We start from the raw sequence: 20,922 nt of genomic DNA, 5'->3' as shown, positions 1-20,922 counted from the left end.
ACTGCAGGATCAGTAACCTTTCCCCCAATAAATGCTTCATGAGCATTACAAAAGGTTGAGTAAATACTCATTCTTCCTTCTGCAGAACTCATACTCATTGGCATAGAGTGGAAAGATTGTACATTGCTCTTAACATTTGAATTTGTATTGTCATAAGCAACATATCCGGCAATACCATTAGCATCTACTATTGGTGTAGCTTCTGCACCACTTAGAAATGCATTATTTCCTGAGCTGGAACTTGCTAAATGAACTGACTTAGCATGATATAAGGATGGATCTTGTGTAAAATCCGAGTGAGTGTCTTTAATCGTTCTTTTTATGTCTCTGTTCTTCAACTTGGAGACTATCTTCTCAAAATCCCATGTACTGTATTCCTGATCATCTTGAAGTTGATGAACATAATTAGTCCAAGTTTTAGGCAGTGAATCCAGAAACTTATCAACTAGCTCAGTTTGAGGATAAACAACTTCAAAGTATGACAATTCAGTGGTCAGATGACTGAATCGAATAATAATCTCGTCAAGAGATTCCCCTTTCAGTCCATTAAAGGCTTCATACTGACGCTTGAGAAGCTTGATACAGTTTTTCTTCAAAGTTACATCGCCCTCACAATATCTTTCAAGAGCATCCCATAAATCCTTTGAAGTAGTGTACTTTTTAAACAGATGTACACTATCTTGAGGCAAGGCCATAGTAAGAGTAGACAATGCCTTTCCCTCAACAGCGTATCTTTTACGTTCTTCAATAGGCATATAAGCATAAGTATACCTACTGATTACTCCGTTCTTCTCATATGAAGGCCAATCAAAACCTTGAGTTATTACTAGCCACATTTCCATGTCAGTGAGACGAATGTAGTCTTCAAAACGTCTCTTCCACATCCAATAATTTTCCATACGGAACAGCTTTGGAGGTGTATTACCCCGACCAACCTCATGATCATGCATGATCATCTGGCTGATAAGTAAGGCATTGGGTGAGTTTGCGGTAGCTGGTAAGGTCGTCATTTCGTATCTTTTGAATTCAAGTAAAACGAAAAGACTACTTAGTATATAGCACGAAGGACATGTGGCACGAAGTTCGTATAGCACGAAGGACACGTGGCACGAAGTTCGTATAGCACGAAGGACACGTGGCACGAAGTACGAAACACAAGTCACGACCTAAGTTACGAAGAGTGGTTCGCGCTGACGTGGGACAAAGTAGACACGAAGTCTGCTGGGTGACGTAAGCACGAACACGAAGTTCAATTCGTGCTGACGTATGCACGAAGTAACACGAAGAAGAGCACGAACTTGATCAAAAACACGAATTTCGAATTGATTTTGCAATCAATAGCGAATCAAACAATCTTAAACCTTCTGGTAATCAACCTTAGGGCTCTGATACCACTTGTAAGGTGCCCTATTGTTGCGTGGATCGTAATAAGACGTGATTCGTTATGTCAAGAGTGCGGAATCCTCTTGAGATAACTAGATTGCTATTGTCTTTTGTTAATTAATAAGTAATTAATCAACCCAAGGAGATGCACAAGGCTTATGGTTCGTGTAGAAGAACACACGAAGGAACAAATAACCTTGGCTCGTAAATTCGTGAATATCTATCAAGAATTCGTAAATCATTAACCTAATTTCGTAGATTAGGTCTTGTATTTATACTAGTTAAGTATTGGATCGTGTGGGCTTAGGCCTTAATTACGTATTAGGCCCGAAACAATAAACAACCGATTTGCCTCGTGCTGACGTCAGCACGAGGTTGTTCCTACATGCTGATGACGTCAGCACGAGGGACGACCCTTTGTTCTTTGTTTGACTTTGTTTGACTCGTACATAACATCCAATCACCGTTTAAGTGTTCTACGACACTTATAAACCTTGATTTTATGTTCTTGTACCTACAAAACAATATATAACACACAAACACAATACAAAACATAAACAGATATAATATTAAAGTTCAAACGTAATCATTAAATATCAACACAAGTTCTTATTTAAATGATTATAAACAAGTTCCTAAAAACGTAAACAATAATCAAATCTATGTTGCGATTGTCACACCGAATCTGCATCTACAACTCTCGATCTCAAACTCTTAATATCAACCTCTCAATCTCTATCTTAGCCACAATCTCAGATCTAGATTTGGATCTAGAGAGATAAAAGAGCCGTTGAAGAGAGAGAGCAGGGAGAGAGAGAAAGAGAGAGAGAGATGACACGGGGATTTTCTTCTATGACATGTGGATCTAGAGAGATAAAAGAGCCGAAAAAGGGAGAGAGAGAACCGAAAAAGAAATCTTCTGCTAATTTTCTTCTGTCTCAAAAAATGCAATTACAAGAATTACAGAGATATGCAAAAGAACTAGGCATGATTGCATGAACAATTAAACACCCACGTGGCCACGTTCTCCGTGGATTGGGCTAACAGTTGGGCTTATATGTCTTGTGGGCTTGTTGGGTCGGTCGTTTTATAATACATGTGAAATTAAATCTAATGAGTATCAATTAAGTCGATATTATTAGAATATGCTCGATGTTAGTTTCTAAAGTCCATGGATTATCGATCTTTAAACCTGGCAAAGAAATGTCATACGATATTTTAACATTAAATTGAAATATTAGATGATTGCTGGCATTAAGAAAATTTGGAACGAACTGTTTACATTTCTATTCTGTTTGCCTGGTGACAAATTCTCAACCTTTATTGTCGTGTCTTGTCAGTCGATTCAAAACACCACACAAAACTTCGTTAACCGATCTCATATAGAGCGTACGAAATATAGACCTTAACTAATAGCTGGTTATAAGATCGTGTTTGGGTCGGATCGTTCATTAGCGTTAACGCTTTCCATATCCCACATGTTATTTCCCAACCCCCTAGACATTTTGTTTCATGTACTGTACTGCACACGACACGTGATGTTCCAATACGAATATGTGAGTTTATGTTTGCTAAACGGAAAGGAACAAACTTCATTTCATATTACATATCAATTTAGTCTACAAAATGCCATAAGCATCCAACTGCTTTGATTATGTTCTTGAATACCCACTCAGTTGCTATTAAAAGACCAGAAGCCAGAGAAGAGTCGAATTTAATTCCTACTATTGGAGAGAAACTAAAACACACATTAATAGTATAGTAACAGAAAAGCGACACTTCATATCAAGCATAACAGTAAAATCGGATGTCTTTCATATGGAACAGCTTTATTCAAACAACTTGGTAGCTTTCTGTGACCAATTGTGTTCTCTGAGAAAATTTTGGAGCAGGTCCGTCTTTTAGGGGGATAATATTCACAACCTGCAACCATATTGATCAAGTAATTTGTAATTTGCTTTAATTGAAGAGGAATCGAAAGACAAATTAATGAAGATTGACATAGTAGATATAGTATTATTTACAATAATACAGCCATAATAAGGATTGTTTTGGGAGTGGAATGTATACCTTCATGTTGCTAAAAGTAGACGCTGCAGTGAACCGGACAGAAATGGGGAAAAACGCTGACGGATCAGCATTAGGAACAACAAACTCCATCGCACCACTACATAGCATTTCAGTTTGTCACATTATGGATGCATATATTTGAACAGGTTACCTTAACGTAAGAAAAGAAAACTTAACAAAACCAACAATACACTAACCTGCGGTTTGCGTCATCAATGAGAAGTATCGACCACTCCAATATCGAATTTCTGGAGTCATACCTACAATTGGAAGAAGAAATTATGAAACTCCGAGAACCCACAAAACCAACATCTATTTCATACCAGTTTCCTAAATAATATTTCTAATTCTACCAAGTATTTTTTGAGTGCACCGAGAGGTGACAAAACGAGCAGGCCATGTCAAACATTATTTATAAGTTGTAAACACACTCTGGGCGAGTTCCGCCCATTTTGTTTTTAGCTGGATTTATTTCAACCAGTCTAAGGTAAAGCATAACCCAAATCAACCATTATGCATTCATAAGTAAATGGATTGAAGCTGCCACCTGCAGCTGAACCTATAGTGTTTTTAATAATACAACGATTATGTTTTCAATAATTCAATTTCTTCTAAGAAGTAACCCACAACATCACACCTTCGGATGAAAGCAAAACCAAGGAGTAATATAAGGAAAAACACAGCTGAACTAGAAACCATAGCTGCAACGCTAAAACTTCTATAAAAAGCAAAACCAAATAAATATCATCAAAAACAAGTATTTCACCTCCATTCTCCATCGATCTGCTTGACATTTGGTGCCTCTCTGAGTGCCGGAAGAGGAACAGAAATAACGACATTTTGTAACTCAAACATTGGTGAGGCATCATACTCAATGCTAACGTAAGTTTCATTTCCAGAGATAGAGGGCCAGCAATTAACTAACAAAAGAAAATTTCAAAATTAAAATAAACAATCCCGGAAAAAGGTGGATAGCGGTAGCTGATGCTTACTGTTCAGGGGCACATCTGCCTCATCTTTACTTTGCAATCTCCATTTCAGGAGACCAAGGCCATCACCAGACTGGTCAGCAGGGAATGGACGGTTAGGATCCTTGGATCCCAGTATATTCTCATTGGAAAACAATGCTTTGTTGATGTTAGGATGTGTCTTGAATTTAATTTCTGCATTATCCCCACTCTCAATCTGTACATCAAAGCAGTACAAAAAATGTATTTACCAACAACATTATAAACAAACAATTATTAAGGTTTGTCGATAAGTGTGACCGGATCAAAGGTCAATCTTGACATTGTATTTGACGAAGAAAACATAAAGGTGGCAACAAGAGTAGGTCAGGTAAAAGGTCAAGACAGGATCAGGTCGAAACCGGCCATTTTCAGTATGGATTAAAACTGGCCGTGTCCAGAAGGGTCAACATGCAGATACTTGCACATAATTGAACATTTTTTTAAACACAGAATGTGTTAACTATGCCTACAAAAATAAAAATCATTACAATGATAATCTAAATCATTGAATAAAATTATATAAGGTTGTTTGCATCATAACTGACTTTAAATTTCACTGTACTTGACCTGTTTAACCAATCTCCTTTCAGCTATACAATCTCATTTGACCAGTTTGATCATCTATTAGTAGGTTGTTTTAAGGTAACATTTCTATCTTTTTGTTGAATACAAGTAATTTACTACATTGTCATTGAACAAATAAGTATTCAGTTATTACTTCAGTCCAAGGGATGCCCCATAACTGTTATGACAGTCCACCTTATAAGAGCCCTTGGTTTGTTCCATCACAGAAGTTAAATTACACCGCTATCTACAGACCATCACAATTACAAATGGTCATAGATGCTGTATCCGGAAAAAAAAAAAAAAAAATGAATGTATATGGCAAAGGAAGCAGTAAGATGCAAATTTGGCCTTGCATAAACCTTAACATTGAAAACACCATCTCTGATGGTGAAGAGATGGTTCCGGTAACAGATCAAACTGTGGCTAAATACAACTCAATTCTCAAATGTCCATTGGAACAGGATGGGTTGGGTTACCAACAAGGAGTTAGCCTAGTGGTAAAGGAAAACACTTGATGACCTAAAGGTCTCAGGTTCGATCCCCGTTTGGCACAAAAATAATTCCTTTAAGGTACCCGTTACCAATGAAGCCTAGACCAACATGTGAAGTTTAAATACGCGGGTTCGATCCTTCGGGGTGCCCAGATCATGTGGAGAACTGGAGATTAGGATGGAGGTATTGTACCGGCATCATATGACTCATACGGGGTGAGTCAATGGGTATCCAATAGTGGTACCGGGACTAGGGTTCCCTCCATTACCCTTTTTCCAGGATGAGTTGGGTTAGTTGAGATGCAAACACTTATCTATCAGTTATTTTATTCTCTAATACATAATTGATGTCTTAATTCAGACTACAGAAGCAATACCACAACAATATAATAATCTAGATCATGTAGAAGGTTGTATGCATCATAAATATAATTAACCTTGGGACTGACTTTCACCGGGGTCATCAATCATCAATGACTGAAGGAGGCTGGAGAAAAAAACTAGGCATGCTTATAGAATAAAAAGGTGTAAGATGCAAACCTGAACTTGGATGAACCCATCATCCTGGTTAAGTACTTGAAGAGACAAAGTGCCCTGCACATCAAAGTTGGTGACACCACCATCTTTCTTCAAGGTCACATTGAGCTTTTCTTCAGTTGTTAGAGTGATAGGGTCGGTGGGTGGTGGAGCAGCTGATCTGCCTGCAGCTACACTTGGCCGCACATCTTCTACAATATTCTCACCTTCTGCTTTCAGCGATTCCAGGAACTGGTTTGCCTTTTGTGATTTGCCAAGCTTCATACCTATCCCTTTACTTGGAGCACTAACAGCTGCACTTGGACGACCTGATAGAATTACCATACAAACGTTAAAGGATGTTTGGCTTAACATTAGCTCTTTGGAAATATTTGGTATTATTCGTTATCCGAATATTAGAGCATGTTTGGTTTAAACAACTTTAAATTTAAGAATCAATCCCCACTCCCATTCGACCCTGCAATCAGATACATATACTTAATGTGATACCTGCCTGCAAACGAAACACTACCTTACTGATTGGTTTTAAAGCCATATAGGGGTTCTATTCATAAGCAATATCAGTAAGTACACAAACTGAAGGTCGTCAGAAAATCAAGTCCAAAATGGTGTGATAAAAGTAGCAAGCACCTACCTTTAGACTTGTTTGAAAAGGAATCGACATCAGAGCCTAATCCAAATCCAGTACCACTTCCAAAATTATTACCACTGGATATACCCATACCATTACCATAGCCACTGTCCATTCTTCCAATTGAACCCATCGAACCCATTGATTGAGTGGATGAAAATCCACCTTTATCCAATTTGCCCCTTTCAATCTGCAGATTCCACAAAGATGTTTTAGAGCAAAATAAGGAATACAACGGCAAAAAATATGAGAACTGGAAACCTAACTAGCTTGCCTTGCTTTTATCAATCTCATTAGCTTTACGCTTCATAACATCCTTGGTTTCATTAATTTTGCTCTGCAATACCAATTTGTGCAATCTCTCTTCATGACTCTCCATCTCAATGTATTGTTTCACCTGGGCAACAGTTACACTCTCTTTGTGCCCAAGAGAAATGGCTTCATCAAAAGCAAAAATCAACTCAAAAGCATACTTGGTGACACCTTCTTCATCTAGAGAGGGAGAAAACTCGGGGACCTATGTATGGTTAAGGAGTCGAATGATCTGAACCTTTAGTGTCATCAATAAAGTTTGAAAATGCTGGTCATTATGAAAACGAATACTATATGCATTTTAGGAAATAAGGAAACTTACACTTAAGTGGAGTAGGAACATGAAATTTAGTTGATCACAAGATCAAATTACACAAATCATGGAAATTCCACATTTTAAGTAAAGAAGACCAAATATAAAATAAAGTTTATTTACCTGGTACTAGTATAATATACGCTGACTACTATTTTCTTTTTTTTTTTGGGTAATGGGGAATTTAAACCCCGATAAGATTAACGCTGACTACTAAGAAACAAACTTCTCAAGGAATTTTACAAGCTCTATAAAAATGGGTATACAAATTTTGCATTGATCTAAACAGGACTAGGAAATGTTAGTAAACAACAACGGATGATGCACTAAATTTAGGGATGCAGCAAAAAGGAATAAAGGATACAACTTTAGAAAGAAGCCTCAGTGTATCCAGATCCTCAAGAATATTGCTTTGCTTGTTAGTCACAAGTATCAGATACAAGGTCTCAATTGGCTGGTACACATAGCGCACATTCTCTGTCTCAACATAGGTATGTTGTTTCCCGCTTCCAACCAACTTAGGAAAAGCTGCAAGAAGCCCCTCGATTCTAATTCGAGACATGTCAACAAACTGCCTCGAAACAAGAGCTGTAAAATATACAACTATCAGTTAATGACATCCGACTGAGACGCAAGTATATATTCGATACCTACGATTATAACTCAGCTGTTCAATAGAAAAGAAAAAAAAAAAACTAGATATATAACATAGAGTTGCATGCTCATAGATACTAGGTGACAAATTCATTGAGTGACTGGAAAACATGGCTTATGCATTGCTGTCAAAAATAGGCATCATGTTTAAGATAGCTGGGGTGCTAGGCTAGAAAAATTCAGAGGGTCGATAAAAACCCCGTAGAAAGCTCAACCTTGAGACATTGGGAATTGGATATTGTACGCACTATGATAAACAAGTCGTCTTACCTATTATCTTATTGAATGGGGTATCATGTTATAGCAGCTTAAACATATATCCCTATTGAATGATTACAATGATCTATACATTCAACTTTTTATGATGCTAAAAGTTCCATTCTTTGAGACCTCTAAACACTCATCCGTCAATTAACTATTGGAAGCATACACAGCTAATGTAACGATACCAATTTCCAAATGATACAAATTACAACATGTTGCTAAATCAACAATTGAAACTCATCCGCTAAAAAGTCATCCTATAAAACTAAAATACTAGGAGTGGCAATATTCAACATGACCCGACATTAACACAAACAGCTTATGAATATGTAATCCTGAAACGCCAACCCGGAAACCCATAAGACACCAACCTGCTACTTTTCTAGAGGTTGGGTTTATGTTGGCAGTTTAGCTCTTGAACAATTTATATTTGATCTTATAATAAGAAGAAAACATATCTTATCTTACATACAATAACGCTGTTTTGGGGATTCTTTAAGCATTTATTATATGTTTCGGGAATAAATTTATATACATATGCTAGTACAAAACAGTTGATCTTATATAAATTTGGATCGGCGCATTGCATTTGGATTTATCATTTTTAGTCCAAGTCATAAACGGGTCAACACAATTACCCCATTTAACATTGTTAACACGTAAACGTAAACAGGTCCAAAAATATATAAACTCTACAATAAATCAACCCGATCGAATGAACCAGAACACGACACAAATTGCCAGTCCTATAAAATAAACGCCTTATTATTCGCTTACTATTAAAATGCTCTCACTTAGATCCACATTGTCATCACAAGTATATATGATCAAATCACATCCATATACATTTAATTGATCTAAAACCATAATATAATGAATAGATACATATATATATATATATATATGTATGTATAATATTAGAATAAAAAAAAATTACCTTTGCCAGATTTACTGATAATAGCAGCTGCTAAAACCACCTATTAACAACAAAAACATATATATAAATATAAAATTGACAAACACAAATCCTAATTTTTAATGAGATCAAATCTGGAAAAAACTGGATGTAAAATTAAAGAAAGGCAGAAATTTTACCATTTTGAAGATAAATTGGCGATTGAATCAAGTGGGTATATATATAATTGTGAACAGCTGCAGTAATAATGTAAAAAGAGAAAATACAGATCAAGATATGAATTATTATTGTTAATATAATTTAGATAATGAAAAAAAATGGTGACTTTACCGGAAATTTGGTGATTAATGAGATCCCAAGATGGAGATTTGATAAGCGGGTCGTTTACTCGTTTTAATAGCTTTGTGTGAGAGAAATTAAAAAAAATATAACAAAAAGAGTGTTGTTTAAGGATTAAGGTTTCAATGGTAAAATGGTAAATAAGTAACTCGGTAAAAAAAAATATGAGAATCCTGTCGAATTACAAATCAAGTTGTGTTTTACTAGAAAGTAAAAATAATACTCTACCACTGCATTCTCGGGTTTTTATTATAAGAAAAGAAAAGAGAATATTGGATAGGGAAGGAAAGGATAGAATACTAAATGCAAAAAAGGCATTCTTGAGTTGAAAAAAAAACTAAACTAAAGAAAAGAAAAATATATAGAATTTTACAATTATTTCCTTTTTATATAACCCCAATTCTCGAATCAATACCTCCATTCTCAGAAATTTCAAGGATTAACAGCAGCAGCAAAACAACAACAACATACTTCCAACCAACCCTTAATTTGAGTTGGAACATTAACAGCAACAAAGGGAGCTACACTTGCAGATTCTAATCAATATTTGGTTAGATGCAATGAATTTACAGTTTCAAAAATTGCATACCTTAATAGCAAAATAACCTAGAAGTACCTACTCTTAAATCCATCTCTGTACAAAAAACATCTTTCATAAAGATTAAGAATTTCATGAAATCAAGAATAATGGGGAGAGGATCGGTTGATAATGGAGTAATATTGTGTAGATGGTGGGATCTGGTGTAGTGGGAGTAGACAGGATGTTCTTGAGTAAGTATATTATTAATTTTTAAATGAGTTATAAACTTTTCCTTCACAATCAGGCCATTTTTTGCTGGAAAGTTTTGGTTGAAAAAAACTCTAACTTTTCCTTTCTTCCCCTTTCTATTCCTTCACATAATAAACTCAAGAATGAAAAATTAAAAGTTTTCTTATCTTTTCTTTCCCTATCCCTTAAAAATAAAACTCAAGTATGCACACTCTACATGATCGAATCCATAAGAGTACCCCTTGTTCTGATCACGGGCACCTCTGGTCAAAGGTGCCCCCAGTGACCCGTGTCCCCAGTCGAAGGTGCCCCCGGTGACCCTTGTTCCGGTCAAAGGTAACATTTGACCGAGACACCCATAGGCAGGGTCACCGGGGGCACGGGATCACCAGGGTCACTGGGCACGCGCTGAAGTGACTAGGGACGAAAGGTGAATAAGACAAGATAACTGGGGCACGAGTCACAATGGACACGGGTGACGGGGGCACAAAAGGTTTTTCCCTATTAAACGTTCCTTATGAAAAAATTTAATGGATCGATCCAAATGATGATCCATCTATTTAAAGTTATTTGGATATGGATCGGATCACGATCCATTATGTTAGATCACAGATCGGATCATGATCCATTTAAGTTGGATCACTAATGGATCGGATCATGATCCGATCCATATCCATCCATTGCACCCCTAACGGTGCGCACTCGTCCTCCAAGCAAGAACGAGCAGACGAACGAGTGAGAACGGATGGGTTGTGAATGCTCTAATAAACACCCCCATATGTTTTTGCAATAACAAAAATCACAAGTTGTGGAATTAATACAATAATAAGTTATAGCTCGAATTGATTAAAAAACTCAGAGCTTAAAACCTAACTCGAGCTAGACCTGACCAAGCATTTAATTTCAAACTTGAGATCATTTGATCGTATAGATTTCGCCTCAACTTGATTAGGCATTAATGTATTACAATGATGTGAACACAAATTATAAGTAGTAGTAGTATGTGGGTTTTTAAACTGCGTAATAATATACTTTTACTAATTTTTACTTTTTTTTTTTCAAATAGGTTTTGTTTTGTTCTAATATTTTACAGGTGATTCAAACAAACTTTCATTTCATCTATCGTGATGTCAACAGTTGGCAATTGTGTTATGGCAAGATTGGATCATACGTGTGATATCTGGACAATGGTGGTGATATGATATACGGAAAAGAAAGGTTAGGCGAATAATGCTTGATATAATAGCAATTAACTCATTGATATTAACATGGTAAGTATAAATGTATTATGTAAAATGTTTATGTCTGGTTCATAGTCTGACTTGGGATTAAACGAACTCTAACTCATACTAATTACTAAGTTGTTGGATTTTCTGTTTCATTTTTTTTAAGTTATGTTCTGGTTTTAAGTGATGCATTATCCATACAATGAAATACACATGAAGTGTTGGCCAAATGTACATCTTAATAATTTCTCTGTGTCAATGTATCTATTACATTACATTACATTACATTACATTACATTATAATATAACTAATAGGTATAATTACTTAGTCTTATAAAGCTACTTAATGTCTTATCTATTAAGTTACATTACATTATAATTTAAATTTATTACTCGTATCATCTAAAGATTTTGAGCGAAAGACTGTGGTTTAGCCGTTTAGGTCTTTTGGGTAACAATCTGATGGGCCATAAATATAGTTACATGGGCTACACATGAGATTATATTGCCCAATAACACAAATATACCGGCTTGGGCCCATTTTTCTTTCAAGTTGTTTAATACTTTGATCAACATATGGAATACCAAAACACTGAAACAGTACTCACAAAATCGAATTAGTTGACCGATTCACAGACAACAATTTATGTCCTTTTTAGTAATTTGTCATAACAATATATAAAATCTATATAAATAGAAAAAAGTATATGATGAAAACATGAATAAGTTTTATTTAAATAAATTGATTATTCAGTTATAAAAATACCCAACTCATTTGACATATATCGTTTTAAGACACCTTTTCAATTTAACCATCAGTGCTAAATTATAGCATGAAATAGATAATCTATAGTTACGAGAGATAGTACTCGTGCGTTGCGGCGATGAGATGGTGGGGGTGATAGGTCATAGAAGGTGATAAGTCATAGAGTGTGATAGTCAAATGTCTTAGCCGTACAGGCTCCGCCAACGGATTTAAAAATTCATCGAAATTATATCGAATGACATCTCTAATGAAAAAGTATGGAATTTTAAGAACACTCATACAATTTTTATAATTTATCGATATACGGTTTTTGAGATAAAATTTTTTAAATGAATTTGAGGAATAAAATGATTTATAGAGGAGAGAGAAAAAATGAGTTGTTGAGATTTGAGTAAAGAGAGAAAAATAAGTGGTTGAGATTTAAGGGTATTATAGGTATATTAGTTAGAGATGTTTAAATTAGTGAATAAAGAATAGGGGTATTTTTGTCGGTTCAAATCATTTTTTCTTAAAAAAAAAGGTGTTCCTCCTTTATAAGATAACGAGAGATACTGCTCTCGCATTGCAACGGTGAGATGGTGGGGTGATAAGTCAAGTCATAGAATATGATAGCCAAATGCCTTAGCCGTATGGGCTCCGTCATCGGATTTAAAAATTCATCAAAAGTATATCGAATGACATCTCTAATGAAAGAGCATAAAGTTTTAAGAACACTCATACAATTTTTATAATTTATCGATATACGATTTTTGAGATAAAATATTTTGAATAAATTAGAAGAATAAAATGATTTAGGGATGAGAGAGAAAATAATAAGTAGTTAAGATTTGGGCAGAGAGAAAAAAATGAGTGTTTGAGATTTAAGGTTATTATAGGTATATTAGGTAGAGATGTTTATATTAGTGAATAAAGAATAGAGGTATTTTAGGTAGTTCAAATCATCTTTTCTTATAAATAAGGGCAAAATGCTTTATAAAATACAAGAGATAGTGACCGTTCATTGCGGCGGTGAGATGGTGGGGGGCTGGGGGTGATAGGTAAAGTCATAGAGTATTAGACCATCCACAACAACGATGTCCATAGGAAATTTGTGGTGACATGGAGGGTGTTTGTAGGGAGACTATTGATGTGGGTGATGACATGAAGGATGTCCATCCATGGTTGTTTGTAGAGAACGGTGGGAAGGATGAGGAAAGGTAAAAGACAAAAGTTACTTTGGAGTTTATTTGGTTGTTTGTAAAAAGTATGGATATATTATTGTTGTGGGTAAAAAGTGTTTGTGGGAAGGATGGATAAAAAGCTGACGTAACATGTTGATTAAGATGTTTGTTAGAAGGATATCCTGAACTGATGCGGATAGTCTTATAGCCAAATGCCTTAGCCGTACGGGCTCCGTCCTCGGATTTAAAAATTCGTCGAAAGTATATCGGATGACATCTCTAATGAAAGAGCATGAAATTTTAAGAACACCCATACAATTTTTATAATTTATCGATATACGGTTTTTGCGATAAAAGATTTTGAATTAATTGGAGAAATAAAATGATTTATGGATAAGGAAAAAAAATGAGTGGTTGAGATTTGAATAGAGAGAAAGAAATGAGTAGTTGAGATTTAAGGTTATTATATGTATATTAGATAGATATGTTTAAATTTAGTAATAAAGAATAGAGGTATTTTTAATTTCTGATCAACTCCAAAAAGGGTGTATATTCCATGTAATTTTTCTTTCTTGTTGTAGTGGGAGACACCTGATTGAATGTTCAAGTTGTAAAGTATGTGGTGAAAGTTTATGGTTTCTCTCAGCATCACACAAAGTTGATACCAAATAACCATTTGTGTATGAACCAAGCACAAAGAAGTTTTATAAAATTTATTAAAAGACACTTAAACCACTTAAAAGGTTCAAAAACGGCCATGGAATATTTCAGTTTAGTCGCATACATATAAGTCAAAATATTCATTCTTTCAAATAAGTTGAATATGAAAAACTTTATCCATAATTCCAAATACCATTTATTGGATGACAAAAGTTCTAAACTATCATGATTTTAAATTTATAGTCGACTGATTTAAAAAATGTTTCATAGATATATTTGTGCATCATTCACATGTCTTTTTCTACTATACACCCATACAATTTCTCATTCTTTCATATCTTTTTATATCGAGACTAATTTTGTTTTGAAATAATCATTCTCATAAACCGTAACTATTGACGTCACTTTAGAGCAAAGAATATCAATATCTATAATGGGAATAACGAAAACAAATGGTCCAAGTTTCTCAACTACCAATGGCATTATTTGAAATGTAGTGGTAGTGAAATAATGAAAATAATCCATGATCAAAATAATGGAACTAAACTGTGACGTCTTTATCAACCACAACTATATATGTTGCATAATATCTAGTTAATACACCATATTTGCAAATTCATTAATCCCCTTATAATATCCATCCTGTAACTAATTTACAACACGAACCCGTTGCAACTTCTTATTACTAAGACGTTGTGTGACTAAACAAGTTTCGGGTCAGTTCAATTTAAATCCACACCCGGCTCTAATATTGATAGCGGGTAATTGATCGCTTTAGGCCACCGAAAATCCAAGGCTTCAATTTTTCTTATAGTAAGTTTAGTGCGTTTAAATTTTGGGGTAACACCTTATTGATTTTTGTATCAACCTCTACACATATTTTACTACTATTTTAACAACATAAGTCAAACTACTTTTTTTTGCTTTATTAATATGCTAATAAACTAGGTCTTCAAATTTGATTTCGTTTAAAGTCACCAAAAACCTTAATCTGTCACTGTCTAAACCCATATCTTAACACCCATTACTTTTAATTTCAATCAATTCATTTCATCATCCAACTATTAAAATTTAGTAGTTTCAACCCTATGAGTCTATGACTAACGTCCTTTTAACCTTATTTATAAAAACGAGTTGTGAAAGAAACAATTCCAAACATCACTCATTATCGACCAATAAATGATCGATCTCGACTACATGCTAGTATAATAAGACGACTTCGTCTAAAAGATTATCCACTTTTAGCTTTTTGAATTTTCGTTTTTTCGAATTTGAACTTTTTGTGTCATATAATACATGTTGTAAAATATATAAGTAAAGTGGGTTTTAAATTACTTTCGTTGGTATAGTTTGGGACGGTTAAAAAAGAAAGATTTCGTAGAGTTACAAATAGACGAATGTGGAGTCTATTTTCCAAGACGGGAAGCATGAAGATGTCAATGTGGAGTCTATTTTCCAAGACGTTAGATCGTTGAGGTATCTCTGGTATAGGAACCGTAAGAAGAACGTGAGCATTAGTTGGCATGATTTGTGTATATTTAAATTGATGTAAAGTTGTTGTATATTATAATCGGTTTGCCTTGACAATTTGTCGAGGTGTATGTCAATAAAAGTTACCTTTAAAAAAAACAAATAGACGACGGAAGAATTAATTAAACAATGAAGGTAAAGGCCAAAAATTAAATACAGTAATTAAATATTGAAAAACCCGGCCCAATTTGCTTACAATAAGTTACAAACAACCACTACATTTTCCTACTATTCACCATTTCGCCCCAATGAAAAGATATAACAAAAACTATGTCTAGCGGATCATATTGCCTGTCAAGAGTCGGCGACACTTTGAATTTGAATATTTAACCTGCGAAGCCAAACCGAATGCAGTATCATATGGAAGACGTCGTACCTCTTTGGAGGATAGTTGACCTCAAAATGTCGCCGAACTTGTTTACCTCGTCTTTGCATTCTAAGATATTGTCTTGTAGATATTCCAGTTAAGATGTTTTTGAGGTTTGGGATGTCTTCAACTGCGAGTATAACGGCAAATGACTTCCAATTTAGGACATCACTAAATGGGGCCACGTAATGATCCTTGATGAGAACCGGCACACAACCTGTGTAAAGCGCTTCAACCATTCTAGGACTCGCCACCTCGTATCCACTAGGGGAAATGCAATACTTGCTTTGTCTCAACATACCCATGTATGATACACCCTTTGGAAGGTACTTGTGAACTTGAACTTCAGGGTCCTTGTCTTGCCAATGCTCTAAAAGTATCGGTCTAATAGGACCATGGAGCCCGCCAGCAAAGAATGCTAAAACGGGCCGGTTCCTTGGGGATGGTCCATTCATTATCCCACGTGTTGTTCCGTCTGGGAGTAAGATTTCTGGGATTGAGACATCTTTTGATGGATTGAACCCTTCTGATGTATTCGCGTTGCATAGAGCCCGAATAGAATTCTTGAATAGATACGGAACCGCTTTTGATAGCTCAGGCCCCTACACGAAATGATACATTATATTCAATAAACATGATGAAAATACATAGGAATAAAAAAACCGAGGATGTGGAAAAGTTTACTCACCCAATCGTGGCAAGCAACGGTGAAGTGATCAGCTCCTAGGCTTCGGTTCCAAAAAGGGTACTTACCACCCACAAGATCAACATAATCTTTAATCGTTTGTTTCATAGGACGCCAATGGTCGACTTTAGGATTGCGCTCAAATATAAACCGAACCATCATTGTGGCACTCATTGGGAGGAAAAACGTATGCGCTTTTTCGGGGTTTTTAGTTCGAAATTTGGTGGTTTCCATATGGTAGATAAAATTACCTTCCATTGCATATATGTTTTTGCAAGGACCATCATGGAATATTGGGGGTTCTCCTTCTTCATATACAAACACCTTAAATTGCTTTTCCATCTCCATATAACTCCTGTACAAGACAAAAAATAAAAGTCAATTCTCTATTACAAATTATCCACATACATTACAAGTTTTTTTATGCATAACTATCTTTTAAAAGGTTTGTTACCGGTGAAATGAGGCTGCATTCCAATACATTGGGCCTTCAGGAACATAATCTGGATCATGACTTCTATTTCCTGTCTCCGCTTCTTTAACTGCAGCACGTACCCTCCCAAGACGAGCTTCGAGTTTATCTAAACTTGTGTATTTCTTATTAATTTGTTTATCCAAAGGCAGCGCCGTAGTTTGATTTACAGAAACAAAAACGTTCGGTCCACTCAGTGTAACGTTCAAGTCGTCTTCCTTGGCAATAGCCTATTACAAATGCCATTAAAGTTAGTATTTAGCAAAATGCCCGTCATCATGTAGCAAAATACACCAAATTCAACGATAATGAAAGTAAAAATGTAAAACAATCCATAGTCACATCTCTATTGAAGTACTTAAAACAAAAATTCAAGTCTTATAAGAGGATATATTTTAATTGTTCTCTTTTAACACCTGGAATAAGAATAAATAAAAAAATTACTCCGTATAAGATAAGAATACAGAACCGTGGAATTTCATGAAATGAGGATAACTAACTTAATTTTTATTAGAAATTATAGTTAGAAAAATAGAAGCAAAAGATTCCAACAAACAGAAAAAGGTAGAAAACAGACAATTGATGGCGTACAAAGAATATTTTCATAACTGGTCCTAAAACACATTCTCATCTCCAAAATACTTCTTCAAATTCCATTATTCCAATAACTTGAAACAAAAGGAATTTTGTTTAAATTTTTATACCAAAAAAGCAAATTCATAAAAAGTACAATAGCTTATAACATTATAAATTACATACAACATTGTTCATGTTATTGCCGCACATTAAGATTATATTTCATAAAGCCTTGTCCGTTAATATTTCTTTTTCAACAGCACACACCTTTTTCATCGACTCAATATTCTTAATGAGATATGGCCTGGCTACAAACATGGCTTGTTGATCTAAGTTTCTAGTTAATAAAGAAGTGATTTGATTACACATTGTTAAGGGACATTAAGTGCAACCGTAGTCACAATCATTCTAGTTTCGTATTAATGGAAATTTACGTAATTCTTTTTATTTGGTGTAGTGTCAATCCTCAATAAAGTAAACTTAAGAGGTTCAAAAGAGGCAACTTTTGTCTAACAAGTAAGATCTAACTAGTTAAAGTGATCCATGATGACTCCACGCAACAACATATGTGTATATATGCATACTTTATGATTATGAACTATACATTCATTAACTCAAAACTCAAGTTAATTAATTCTTTTTTGTCAATAGTCTTCATACGTCATGAGGTCATGAGTTTGATCCTCATTCCATGCAAAGGTTGGAGGGTCTTTTCTACCATCTAGGTAGAAATATATGGAAGCAGTCTTTCTACTTAAATAGAGGTAAGGTCTGCCTACATCTTAACCTCCCCCATACACCGTCGAGGTATTGAGGCTCAAAACCCGCAGAAAACGGCACTGAGCAAGTTTCTTTTCTTTTCTTTCTTTCTTCATAGGTCAAGAATCATAATCTTTGATGTATGAATCATTTTCGGTTTGCATATATATTTTCAGGTGTATATATATATAAACTATCCAATCAATTGCACAATTTACAACTTGAAAATTTTAAACATATTACCATTCAAAAAAGCTATATAGAATTATAGATGAATAGGCATCGATGTTTGACAAGTAAACCAATCAAGAACTAACTCATTTCACTAAAAAATTCCAATCTCGAACCGTTTCAAGAAAATTCCAGTGTTTCTACTTTGATTGTCACCTTATTTATTTTAAACTGAAGTCCCAAACAGTCAATTAGCCACCTTTATATACAAACAAATCAAAGTTTGACCATAATTCTATCTTTCATGTTGCCATAACACAAATATATATGATATAAGTAATAAGTAATTGAAGATATGATTAACTTATCACATGAACTATTTTCGCAACCAATATTTCTTAGAAAAATAATAACCTTTATTCTGCTTAACATTAACATATGACTTAAACTGGTTTTTTATTAGATACCCAATTTGGTTATTAATTAATGTACACAGATTAGTGAATCACCAATACAATTACAAATGAATATGACTTGAACTAGTTTTTACTCTTTGCATATTAATCATGACTAACTTTTTGCAGATAAGATAAAGACATAAAGTTAGAACCTTTTTCCAGGTAGTTTTTGAGCTTTTGTGATTACGTTGCAAACTAAAACAAGCTTATAGTAGTCATTTTCTAAAACAGCTTGAGATAAATTCTGATAAAAAGAAATATTCTCTCTTTTTATAGAAAAAAATGCAACTATTCCCGGTAAAAAATTTTGCTTTTGAACTTTGATAACTTTAAGTTAATTTTTTACATAAATATTTTTTTTGTACATGCACCTTAGTAAATACTCGTAGTAGTCAATACTTGAATTTATAGTACTATGATTTTGATCTAAAAGAGAAATCTAAATGCACCTGAATGATTATTTATGTTTATGAAACCATCTATAATCATCACATTTTTTGGACCAAAAACTACTGCATATATATATTTAAAATATCAGAATTAAACACTTTTGAGTTTTGACCAACAACATCTTATTCAACCCGGACAACATCAACAAAAAACGTTACAAATCCAAATAATCTCTATTTAAGAAATCTTATATCTATAATAAGATTATATATCTCCACAATAAAATTGTGACTAAATTTTGTTGTGTCCATATGACTATATGAGTTAATTACTCAACTTAACTTCATTAATTTTAGTCCAAAAAAAGCTACATGCAAATTAAACCAAACAAAAGTAAAAACAGTAAAAACAAGAAAACTTACTGGCAGCTCAACATCCATTTCATCTTCCATAGCCAAAGGTGGATAAGAAGAATTAAAAACAAAATTTTCCGATGGACCTTCAGCCACCACATCACCACCTTTGACCACCGTTGACTCTTGCCCTGCTGGACCTTCAGCCACCACTGTTACATTTTCTTTAATTACAGAGGAAGAATAAGCAGAGGAACTAATCACCAAAGAGTAATTCTTTAACCCATCAACCAAATTTAACTTTTTTACCCCTATAAATACACCTATACACATAAACAATATAATCACCCAAAAAAGCTTTGTAGATGATGGTTTTCTTGAATTCTGCCATGAACCCATATTTCTTATAACTTTTGGTTCTTTACAAAACCAAACTAAGCTTTCATTTTCTCATATATCAATTTTGGAATATGATACCTTACCATAAAGTAAAACTATACACACCCATATGATATATATATATATTATATATGTATATGTATAGGTTTATTTTTTGGAAAGGAGAAGTTTGACAATTGTTGAAAAATGGTTGCGCCACCACGCTTGTTTTGTTCTCTGTTTTCGAGTTGCTCATGCAAATAATAAAATAAACATTAAATGTTATGTTTGTTTGTTTATAAATATAAGTCGTTGTTTTTATTGTTTTTTTTTTTAAGAGAAAAGGTAGGTAAAGCATATAGTACCTATCTTAGGTAAAACAGTGGGATTATGTAAATTTTATGGGAGGTTATGTAAAATTCAAGGAGACTATGTATATTTATAAAATTTAAAGATTTAATTTGTAATTTTTTTTAAAGCGGCAGTACTTAAACTTAGGTAAAGTTTGCAGTACGGATATTTTTTTTATTATTATTATTATTTACGGTTATATCCTTCAATGCTTTAACCGGTGATCTCATAAATTTCTTGATTTTTAGTGTAGTTTTGTATAACCCACGCTTGATGTGTGAGAAGGAAATACACGCGCTTGTTTACAGGCTTAGGATGTTTAAGATTGTATGATACGCGCTTGCGCTTGTGAAGTGTGGAGAAT

General features: G+C 34.3%; 2 protein-coding genes across 2 annotated transcripts; both read right to left on the bottom strand.

The window, feature by feature from the left end:
* Positions 1-2,965: 2,965 nt before the first annotated feature.
* On the bottom strand, positions 2,966-9,555 carry LOC122581129 (coatomer subunit delta-2-like). Its single transcript, XM_043753286.1, has 12 exons — positions 9,479-9,555; positions 9,328-9,384; positions 9,170-9,209; positions 7,679-7,902; positions 6,964-7,206; positions 6,693-6,879; positions 6,062-6,366; positions 4,446-4,638; positions 4,220-4,373; positions 3,651-3,713; positions 3,454-3,550; positions 2,966-3,306 (listed from the first exon to the last, which is right to left on the bottom strand). Exons 2-12 carry the CDS (start codon positions 9,328-9,330, stop codon positions 3,217-3,219), a joined length of 1,599 nt encoding a protein of 532 aa, XP_043609221.1. The 5' UTR covers positions 9,331-9,384; positions 9,479-9,555; the 3' UTR covers positions 2,966-3,216.
* A 6,161-nt stretch (positions 9,556-15,716) lies between these two features.
* On the bottom strand, positions 15,717-20,454 carry LOC122582228 (probable glycosyltransferase At5g03795). Its single transcript, XM_043754594.1, has 4 exons — positions 19,899-20,454; positions 17,105-17,352; positions 16,654-17,005; positions 15,717-16,567 (listed from the first exon to the last, which is right to left on the bottom strand). The coding sequence occupies exons 1-4, from the start codon at positions 20,226-20,228 to the stop codon at positions 15,893-15,895; spliced, it is 1,605 nt and encodes a 534-aa protein (XP_043610529.1). The 5' UTR covers positions 20,229-20,454; the 3' UTR covers positions 15,717-15,892.
* Positions 20,455-20,922: the final 468 nt, after the last annotated feature.

This window comes from Erigeron canadensis, chromosome 9 (genome assembly GCF_010389155.1).
Source record: "Erigeron canadensis isolate Cc75 chromosome 9, C_canadensis_v1, whole genome shotgun sequence".
In the NCBI taxonomy this organism is placed as follows: domain Eukaryota; kingdom Viridiplantae; phylum Streptophyta; class Magnoliopsida; order Asterales; family Asteraceae; genus Erigeron; species Erigeron canadensis.
Note: the sequence above shows the minus strand (reverse complement) of the source record. Positions and strands in the feature narration are given on the sequence as shown.